At 35.2% G+C, this 11,518-nt stretch overlaps 1 protein-coding gene across 1 annotated transcript in view; it reads left to right on the top strand.

The window, feature by feature from the left end:
• The first annotated feature begins 3,099 nt into the window (after positions 1–3,099).
• The window catches only part of pio (zona pellucida domain-containing protein piopio), a 35,585-nt gene continuing 27,166 nt past the window's right edge, over positions 3,100–11,518 (top strand). The window contains exons 1-2 of the mRNA XM_018518357.1: positions 3,100–4,088; positions 8,733–8,770. Of these exons, the coding sequence (XP_018373859.1) occupies positions 8,735–8,770 (36 nt within the window). The 5' untranslated portion in view covers positions 3,100–4,088; positions 8,733–8,734. The remainder of the gene's footprint in view (positions 4,089–8,732; positions 8,771–11,518) is intronic.

Genomic DNA, 11,518 nt, shown 5'->3' with positions numbered 1-11,518 from the left:
AGAAGTAAATTTTACCCCCACAACCGACTTTTCACCAATCAGCGCTCTGTGTCAAAGCGCTGTTGCTCGTATTAGGCTTATGTAGCTTGTATAATGTTTATGTAGCTTATGAACGCTAATGCTATCAACGCTGTTTGTACAGCCAATTAGAATTCTAGATTTACAAGAGCTGCGCGATGCAACTCCAGTGTACATTTTTGTTATAAGTTACGTAACGTAACTTATAGCTTAGAGTTATCTGAGCGTGATTCCTAAACGCAGTCAAGCGCATATAACCGCTTTTTTAACGCTTTGCAAGCGCACTTCTTGGGTCGTAATTAGTAATGGGTAAAAAAAAACGGTAAATTGTTTTTAAAAACTGTTTTTTAGTTAGAAATGAATGAATTTCTTCCGATTAAATAAAAATAATTTGTTTTCTGTGTTCTTATTCTTGAAAAGAAACGTATACGAAAAAAAACTTTAGTAAACGAATACTATATACGTGCGTGTAGCGTGTATGTATATTTTTACGTTTGCGTATGATGTATGCATATGTATATTAATGCAAAATTTTTGATCAACAATTTGTGTAATTCAACATGCAGCAAATTGCGATTTTGTCGGAAAATAGCTTCTCGGACCACATCCACTTTTGACGTTCTCTGTGCTATGATTTTATCGACAGGGTCAAAAAATGGATGTAACCACGTAGTTCCCAAACCGAAAATGCATGCACTGGCGATGGTGTACTGGCGACTTTGACGGTAACAGCGAAAAAGCTGGTATGATCTCTCTCTTAGAATTTTCTCGGAAACTAATATGTGATTCATGGACCATTTCTGACACCAGGAAGTTACAAAAAAAATTACTTGTAACAGATAGAGGATTTAAGGGCCTTTTTTCTGTAACCGCAAAATGCCCCTGCACACTACTGCCCTCTGAAGAAGTTGATGTAAATTACATAACAATATTTTTTTTGCGGTGCTCCTGATGAAAATAAATCGTTAAAATCTTTATTAATTCGACAGATTTCAGTTATTTTAGCAATATTATTCAGCAGTTATTCAGCGGTTTATTTTTATCAGGAGCACTGCAAAAAAAAGTGGATATTGTTGTATAGTTGACATCCACTTCTTCAGAGGGCAATAGTGTGCAGGAGGCGCAGAGGCATTTTGCGGTTACAGAAAAGGGCCTTCATGTCTTCTCTCAGGTTTCGTTACACTTACTAGTAATGAGTTACTCATATTTCCATTTTTTGCATGCAATATTGGGTCAATATTAATTTTCAATATTGATTACAGAACGCAAGATCTACTTTACAAATGCGAGCTAATATTGGTGATAAATTTTATGCCAATATTTTGTATCTATGATTTGTACTGGGTTACGTATTATTACTTTAACGGTCTTTCTTTAAAAAGTCTCGTTTGCTTGCTCGAGTAGGACGGACGCTCGTCTGCCCTACTTCGGGTATTGCATCATTCCATTAATTTTTTGAAAAGCGATTCCGGCTTTAACTGTGATTAGTAAGCATGGCCATGTTCACCTCGTTGTCGAGGGCCTGGGCCAATTAAATAAAGAAGAAGAAGAAGAAGAACGGTCTTTCTACGGTGGCTGACAAATTCCTTTACTGCTCACGTCTTATTGGTTTGCGGGAATGAGACTATAGAGAGGCATAGTAACATTTCATGAAATATTATTTTGTGTATCGGCAACAAATGAAAAGTCCGGGATTTGTTTAACTTTAGAAATAAAATTAATGATAGAGAAATTATTAAGAATTCTCTTTAACAATCAGAGCAAGTAATTTTATAATCGGAAGAAATATCCTTTTCCTACGTGGAAGGACTATGATCGTGATGACATTGTACGATAATTCAAACGATGACGTAATCTCATTCCATCTTCCTCCGTCTCCGTTGCCTACATTCTCTAACCTCCTGCTTCGAGCCTACAGCATTTTTCTTGTGAGTTGCGTGACGTCCGCTAATCGAACAAAAAGTACAGAAGATATGCGATCTGTCCTTTTTCATCTCTTCTACATCCCACTCACTCACTTTCACTCTTCTTTTTCCTTACATGCATGCTCACCTTCGTTTTTTTTTCTTTCCTTCTCTTTCAACATTTATATATTTATATATTGCTCCATATCTGTTTTATCGGCAATCATCTATCTTGGTCATTTATGTACCGGTCGCAGCTGTTTCTTAAGGTCTATTCACGTCTCATGCTCCAACATGCTCCAATATGCTCCAACCATAGCTCCTATTCACTCGAACGCGCTCATTAGAATATATATGACTAGAAATGCCTGTTCTTTTTAACTAAACTTCTTGCACAGTTTACTTTTTTCTCTTTTTCCCCACATGGAGAGAAAAGAAAAAAAGATAAATCCTTTAGCTAGAAAGAACAGGCCTAAAGCTATGGTAGGAGCATGTTGGAGCATGTTGGAGCATGCGACGCGATCAAATCTTTGCCGTATCAAGCTACTCTTCTCTCACGTTCTTTTCGCTACCTTTTTTTATTCCACAAACGTACTCTCAGTACGTTTCATTTGGCGTTTACACGCTCGCGACCGACCACATTATTTGTCCTTATTTAATATTTGACAAATAACACTATTACATAACAAGGATAAAATGATTCCATGAGCGTTGCGAGCGTTAAGAACACACTCTGCGTAGAACATACAATTCTCTTTCTCCTTCTTTCTTTATCCTTTTCCTTTCCTTTCCTTCAAAAGAGGCTCTCATGCAGAACTTCCTCCGCCTATCACTCCTACCAGTCTTCGATCGCCTCAAACTCGCTATGCCTTTTTTTCTTGAGATTTAAAATGCAGCGTGTCGTCTCTCTCTCTCTCTCTCTCTCTCTCTCTCTCTCTCTCTCTCTCTCTCTCTCGCGCGCGCGCGCGATTGGTTATTCCATCTCCGTCCAGTGCAATCACTTCTCTCGTTCGCCTTCTCCCTCGCACGCAGGGCGATCATTTATTTCTGTCTATAACTCAGCCGTTCCTTTCTCCCCTCTCACTCTCTTCTGCGCGCGCACCTCACGAGGAAGCACGAAGTGGCACGAAGTACCGCGCCGCGAGCCGAAGCCGAACGAGCTATTCAGGTTCAGTGAGTGCAGTCGAGTTTAGTCTCGAATCTCGCGTCGATTGTTACGGAATTGTTTCCGCGACGCGTTTTTTTGCCGTCCGTTCTCCGTTTGACCTATGGAGACTCGTGGAACTAACAGGTGTAGTGCAGTTTCGTAAATAAGAGAACAGAGCGGAAAACGGGAAACGAACTTTGAGGAACGAGGAATAAAGGATGGATGAAAAATACGCGACGCGGACGACTTTATTAAAATAATAGGCTTCTCCAATATTTATTAAACGTTGCTACATCGCAATACAGCAATACGCCTAACACATTTGTTTATTAAATAGCACTCTATACCCTCGGATGAACGAATTGAATAAAAAAAAAATAAAATAAAATGAGAAATCGTACATAGATTTTCCTGTATAATCGAGATTCTGACTGAGACGACTTTAAAATTCGAACGACTCGAAGGACATTCATCGTGTGGGCAGAGGATATTCATTCGAAATCGTTACGGCGTTCGAAGGGCGCCGCCTGTATAAACGCGCGTCGACTGTATAAACGATTCAGCTGATCGAGAGGAGGCTAATAAATAATTGACTCGTCGCGCCAAGTCTTTCCGAAAGAACGGCTAGAAGAGTCGTTCGATCGGGAAACACGTTCGAGCTTGCAAGAGAGAGACGCGGGTAAATCGTGACATTCTCAAGAAAGTGCGATACAGAAACGGAAGAAAGAGTAGTAATCCTTTTGGGATGTCGACGTACGGAAGGTGGACTCTGTGGCCGGCGAGGACGCGTTTTCGACACTTGACAAAATCATCGAAGATCCATCGCAGCTGAGATCACAGATGATCGATCGGACCGATTTATCGCGCAGCTTTATTCGCTGATTCGACACTTTTCCAACACGTTCATTTCTAAAGTTGGCGAACGCGCGACAAAAAGAAAGGAATTTCGCTGTTAAATTTCGCGACGCGGTGCGAGTAAGCCAAAATCATTTTCGGGAGATTTAGAAACAGTGCAGCAGGTAAGAATCTTTATTATAACACTACTATTGTCTCTAGAAACTTAAAATTAAATTTTATTATTGAATTAGATAGCATTTCGAAACGTGGGATATCTTTTTAATTGTGAAATTTCTTGAAAATTATAAAAATAATATTGAGATAATTTCCCACGGTATATTGCAAAAAATTTCTTAGTTTATCGAGTATTATTCACTATGTTTAGAGTAAATAAATAACACCAATAGAAACTTTGTACTGTTCACTACTGTGAAAAAAATATTAGAAATCTAAAATACTTTTTTTTTTATTATAAAAAAAGTTTTTTTGAAGCCTTTGCATTTTTACCGTATATCTCATAGAGAAGAAATGTATAGCTCATAAAAAAATTACAAATAATGCTTAGAAATAAGTCGTAAAATGACACAATAACTTACAAAATGTGTTTACAAAGTTTTATAAAATTTATAGAATAAGAATGATAAATATATAATTCTGATCTTTTACACATATTACAAATGTTGTAATATGAGGTACATGTTTCATGTAATGCATTTAATGAATTCAGTTTGCGTACACACTTTGTATGTTTTGGGCATAAATTCCACTCGTTAAAAGTGCCGAATATCCCAAACAGATGGGATATACTACAAAACATTAAACTGAACAAAAAATGCGGGAACTAATCACTTGTGTTTTACTATGTTCCATCTTTTATTATCTTTTTACACTTACGTATCATCAAATAACCGTTAAGTTAATCTTTTGCTCTCTCTACAGTAATTATCTTATGTAAGTTATGATACATGGCTGTGCTACTTACTGTATTGATAAATATTGATAAATCGATTCAATTAATAGTAGTTTTATTAATATCAACAGTAAAGATTGAAATTATAAGACATATAAAACACAGTGGTTGCATGTAATTACTTCCACTTTTTCTATTTTTTCTGATTTCTACAGCGTAGGCGAGGCGTAAATATTGGAGTTACCTTATATGAATTTAACAAATATTAAATACATTATGATGTACTTTGTAATACGAATATTAGTGCGATTAACATATACGCTTGTTCTACGTCTATTGATGTGTTAGATATTTACATAATTATGAAAATGTACATTAAAAAAATTAAAAAATTGAAACGCTCAAATATTAAACTTTCGCAAAAGTTTTAATTCGCTGATTTATAAAATATTTTGACATCGTTTTCACTTTGTTATGTTGATCTTACAAATAGATCTCTTAAGCGTTACTTTAGAAAGTATTTTCTGATTGCATAATTTTATTAGGTTTAAATAAATATTAGACCTCAGTTTTCTTAATTGTAAAAAAATGGCGCTATTTCTTCATGCGAACAATTTCTCGCGATGGTTACGTTGGCGGATATTCAAGGCCGGCGCTTGCAATGTTGCAATGGTTTTCTTCTCAATTAGTACAATACAATTAAAACACAAAATATAAAATAATATTCTCTATTCAATACAGTTAAGAAATAATGAGGATAAATTCTATGTTTCTATTAATTTACTAATTTAATTTAAAATTCGATGTACATTATAATGTGCATATTTTTTCTTAAAATTTTTATACTATACGCAGCATTTTAAATCTTTATTTCTCTTCAAACTATACTTTTGTTATAAATTGCCGTTTGATCAAAAATCTAAAACCTATTTCTTCGATTTTACATAAAATTATTTTTATAAAATCAAATCGAAAAAGCCTAAAACAATTATTATTTGAATCGATCAATAATAATTTTGATAATTTAGCATATCTCCGGCATAATAAAAGTGGTTTTGTGAAATTATTAATAGCATTTTTATGTATAAATTAATATCTGAAAAATTCGTCATAATGAATTGATTACTGAATGAATAATATTAATTTTATAACTCTCTATTTTAAATGAATATATTATGTAACGAAAACGAGCTCAAGGTTTCACTTAGCTGTTCATCGCGCTCATCGCATTGTGGGCGGACGTTAACCAAATATGCAGATATTAAGATACAAGTCGCCAATACTGTGACGCCATGTCGGATAAATATTTCAAAGTTATTATGAATATGGGGAACAAAATAATTGTAAATTTGATTTATTTTCTTAAATATGCACGATTTTTCTAGTGTTGAGTTTTAAAATTTATAATCATTTTTCCGTAATTATTATATGTAAAAAAAAATTTAATTCGTAGAATGGACAAGAAGAAAATATGCAGATTATCATCGTCATAGACTGTCATAGAGCCACAATATTGAACTCTCCTTTGTTTTACACGCTTTAGTACGCAGGCATCGAAGTCTCCGATGATTTTAACGCTTGATACCATATTTCATTAATCATTTCATTTTTACTGATTTTTAATTGTATTATTATATAATTGATCAATATTGTTATTTGAATTGTAATTATTATTAAGTAATATTTATTTGATCCATTTCGAATTATTAACGTTCATAAACAATAAGAATATTAGAATGTGAATATAAGGGTGAGGAAATATACTAGATTTATTTTACATTTTTGTTAGAAACAAGTATGCATATTCATGATGCTATAATGTCTTATACATTGTTGCAAAATTATAATCTTTTTCTCTATAAATTTTTTTTTTTAGAAGACTCGGAATCCGATCGGATATCCGGAAAATGTCGGATATTCGACTCGAAAAAATTGTCTCCTTGAATGTCCGATCGGATACCGGATATCCGATATTACATTCTGTCCGGATATCCGATATCCGGTATCCGATAATTTTTACGATCCGATGCATCCCTATAAATTACCATTATTTTCTTTGTAATTTTTTAATGAAGAGAAAAAAATTTGCGGGTGTGAAATTGTTCTCACGTAAATTATTCGGTAGATTATTCTTGAATTTTTCGATTAGTGTTCTCTTCCGTATACGAATCGGCACTTTAAATCACCTGCGCGAAAACTGTTTCCGCTGCCAGAACACCTGTTCATATTCGTTACTCACATCATTCAACCTTGTTGATATACAACTATTGATATAATATATAAGGTACATATCCATATTTTTCGACTTTTCAATTTTTCCGCGTTATCCTTCAGAATGGTTTCTATTTACAAAAAAATAGAAAACCAAATTTCAACTCGATCGGACAGCGGGAATCCATACCGATGGCTTGTTAAGGTGGTTCTTTAGAAATTGAATTACCACATAGAAATGTCTAATTTCTTTATATAATAAAGTTGAAGTACCGAATTTAACGTGTAAAATTCTAGGATAGGTTAACGATGAAATAAGAGAAAAAAAAGAATGTTGAAAGTGTAACGTTTAACGTATAGCTTAGTGACAGATAAGGATCGGAGACGCTTCTTGGAGTAACTGCACACAAATATTATAGACTTTTCTGAAAATAATTAGAGACACGTCCCTGGTGCGCAAGTGACACGCCCCTGGTTACGATCACAAATCTGACCGCTGTAAGTACCGCCCCTTCCTCCATGCTGTAAGCTGTAAGAAAGGTGGAAGCTGCGGGACCATGGCATATCCACACGACATGTCGATCTCGGTAATAATCTCGGCGCGGTCTCGTAAATCACGGAGCTTGCCGCAATACACACTTTTGATGGCGTTAACCATCAAAAAGGACTTGGCGCGCGCGTGCGAAAATGGTGGCCACACGGTCATAGCCAACCATGGTGGTCCGGTGGTGGTCGAGGTTGGTCGAGGTCGACTATGCTCCATCGCTGCGCGCCGCCGCCGCCGCCGCCACCGCTGTCTATCGTGGCGTATTAAAAAGTGAATGTTGCATCGTGCATTGCCGCCGACACCGACACCACCTCCACCATCACCATCACCACCGCCTTCGCGAACAAGCATGTCGCTTTCTCGACGGGCTACGAGGTCTACGAAGTACGAGTGCCTGCATCCAAACCGAGCTCCATTATACTAACCCGCCTAAAAACATTCACCGGTTATCTCAACGCCGAGATTGTCCTTAACCCTCACTCGTGGAGACGATGCGGAGAATCGTCGCGATTATTTTTCTTTTTTTTTTTTTCTTTTTACAGCCGCAAATAATTAAAATTGTTGTTCATAAAATGGGGTGAAGGAAGAATGCAAGGCTACCTTGATGTTTCAAATTGAATTATCGGATAGAATGGAGGAATGTTAGGTATTCTGCATAGGTCTTCTGTAGATTAAGTAGAATTAATATAAAGCTAAAAGATATATACGGGTATAATTGGAAACGACCTCAAAGTTGACAGAAAGAGCCATATTGTAATAAAAAAAGAATAATCCGGTAGAGTGAAATGGTTCAGTTGTTTTAAGGGAGTCCTAAAATTGTCTGTTTTATCTTAGTAGATAAAACGCAATAACTTTTGTACAACAATTATTTTTTTCCTCTTCGAAAATTCTTTTCTAGAATTATTATATAAAAGTCAATGAAATTTTTTCTTTAATATAGTAAACACTTACACTTGTTCTTGTACAGTTTCATCAAAATTTTAACCGTGTTTGAAAGAAATTTACATTTTTCAGTATACCTTAAGAATATACAAGAAATAAAAAATTTTTGTATTTGGCGCCTCTTACACGGCGTAGACGATGTTTGCGCGATTGATCTTACGCGCATATGTGTGAGTTCGACCTAGTTATTAATAAGATTTTTTTCTATTATTTTAGCTATGGACTGGAGAGGAATCGTGCTGGCATTTCTAGTGGTGAGTAAACACAAACTGTTTCTTTTGCTGCGCAAGAAAATTTACCTTGAATGAACAAGACATTTTATGGGAATGTTGGTGATGGCGGAATTTTATCGATGTCTATAGTATAGACTTTTTAAATTTTAAATTACAAATGTTGATAATAGTGACATCTTTAATTTATTTCTTACATCATCGTTCTGTCTCACTCAAACGCATACATCAGTCCTTATTATAATATATTGCAACACCATTTTTTTGCAAAATCTGTCACTTGCTAGACACAGTTACTGCTCTGTTTATTATACTGAAAGTTTTTACTAATCACACGCGTATACACTACATGATTTGTAAATCAATATAAATTATTTTTAAGCTTTTAATCTATAAACTCAGTACTGTTTATTCACGTAATTCGACGACGGATTGTCCAATGTCATTTTATCTTTTACGAGCTTAAGAGAAGAGAGACTTAATAGAACTTTTCTAGAGTATCTAGAGAAAGAAACTGTCTGTCTACGTTAAGTGACATCTCTATGAACTAAAAGATATGAATTTTTTATTTTTTTTTCTATTTTAGTATAAAATCCCCACTTCCTAATTTCATCTACTTTAATTCTATAAAAGGATTGTTTAATTTGTTTAGTCAATTCGAAGATTTTTATACGATTGTAATGTATCAATAATTTCGTCATTACAGGATAAATGTTTACAATAGGGGACCCAGCTCCGATGACCTTAACCTTGATATACGTTGTTAAAATCGTAACCCTAAGTGACCTCCAATAGATTTTAGTTGGTATTCGCTACTTGTCAAAAAGTTATTAATAAAAAAAGTCGTAATCTTGACACAACATATATCAAGATCAAATTAATTGAAACTAAATTCCCCTATTGTAAACATTTACCACTGAAACATTTTGAAGTCCGAGCATACGTCAATTTTGGTTCTTTTATTTCTCTATATACGAAACTAAAAACACTGTCTTGTAACGCTTAAGATACTTTGGACTCATTTTGAAAGTTTCAACAAAAAGTAACGCTTGAAGTGACAACAAAGCGTAAAAGGTTTCCATTATTATAAAAGAGGTGAGTGGTATCGTCAATTAGTACGTAATAGATAAGTCGTCTTTAGTACGGTCTTAAGATGTCACGAACCAATCAGAGAACCGTATTAACATCTTAAGATATTACTTAAGATAAGTAATGTCTTAAAATAAGAACTATGAATACACCGACTTAGGTGTTTAAACATAGGTATATGTCCGGTCACTGGGACATTTACCTTAGGCGTGGATTAATGATATCTGTAATGTATACACACTTTCTATTGTGCGTGCCGTGTGGTATACGCGTGTTGCTTAAATATGTGGCGTATTATATAATTTTTTGTTGGCGCACGACACATTCCAAAAAAGGAGTTGTTGTTGAACCGCATAGGCATTAAACAGCCGCATTCTTAATACTCGATCAACATGTTAGTCAATTAAAAATTTAACAAATAGGTAAGTTTTTTCGAGAAAGCTGTCGGACGGCTTTCAAGCGATTTTAAGGCAAATGACAGCGGAATATGAGTGCTTTTTTTCTCTCTAATTGCGCATCGGTGCGTGTCGTTGCTTAGTTTTTTAAATTATCAACGGAGGAGTATGTTTAACTGATATTTGTGTCTCTCTCTCTCTTTCCTCATCAGGTATCAGGAGACACGATAGTGTCTCGGCGCTAAGCCAAGCGCAGCGACACTACCGTGTTGATATCACTTACGGAAGTTCTTTAATTATAGTGGAAATAGTATCGAAAATAAAAGTGTAGAAAATGATTAAAGTCGAGAACAAGAATAAATTAGCAAATTTTATTTTATATAAATACAAAAAAGAAAGAGAGAGGTGAGGAAGCAATTTACTACTTATAATGAAAGTCATTCAAAATTTGTATAACGCAATATACTATATATATTTTTATAGTAGTATTGGAAGATGGCATAAGCAAACAAGTATGGTAACGCAAATATTTATTATTCAAATATGACTGTTTTACAGCTGTTTCGGAGGACTGTGAGTACAGATTATGTCACTGTACTCACAATAGTCGTGGGATCGCTTTCCGGCTCGGTGGAAAAAAATTCATTAAATCATCACTAATAGAAGATCATGCGGATTGTTAGGTTGAATACTTTGTATGACGAACAGAGGAAAAAAATAAAAAAAACTCGTCTAAGACCAACACATTCCATTTCTCGCTGTGAAATATCAACGTCATCCGACAATCGAGCTGCTATTTAGCGTGTTGAAAGCGCCTCTTGCACTAAACGTGATGAACCACAAGAAATATCCAATGAAAGCTCTGCGTTTTTGTACGTGACGATATAAAATAAAACTTTTATTGGATGTCGCTCGTCACTCATCTCGTCCAGTGTGCAATAGGCATACGAACCATAAGAGATATGACCTTACTCATCTATGCAGACCCAAGGATTCGCTGATGGAATCATCCATTCCGATTAGAGATTGATGAAATCGCATGGTATATACAATCGATGTTGATATGATCGTATTCGGAAGACTCGTGTGGGCGTTCGTAGTTTCAGAAGTCATCGCAATTAAGGGGATCCTAAAGAGAAGCCTGAATTCCAACAAGATCACTGTTTTGCCGATAAAATGCGACACATCTTTACAGACATGTATTAATGCGTATACTTTAATCCTGGAAAAGGATTTTCAAATCTGTAGAAGAGGAAAAAAAAATTGTTATACAAAAATTATTGCGTTT

Source organism: Trachymyrmex cornetzi, unplaced genomic scaffold, assembly GCF_001594075.2.
Source record: "Trachymyrmex cornetzi isolate Tcor2-1 unplaced genomic scaffold, Tcor1.1 scaffold748, whole genome shotgun sequence".
NCBI lineage: Eukaryota > Metazoa > Arthropoda > Insecta > Hymenoptera > Formicidae > Trachymyrmex > Trachymyrmex cornetzi.
This window is presented reverse-complemented; position numbering and strand designations above follow the sequence as displayed.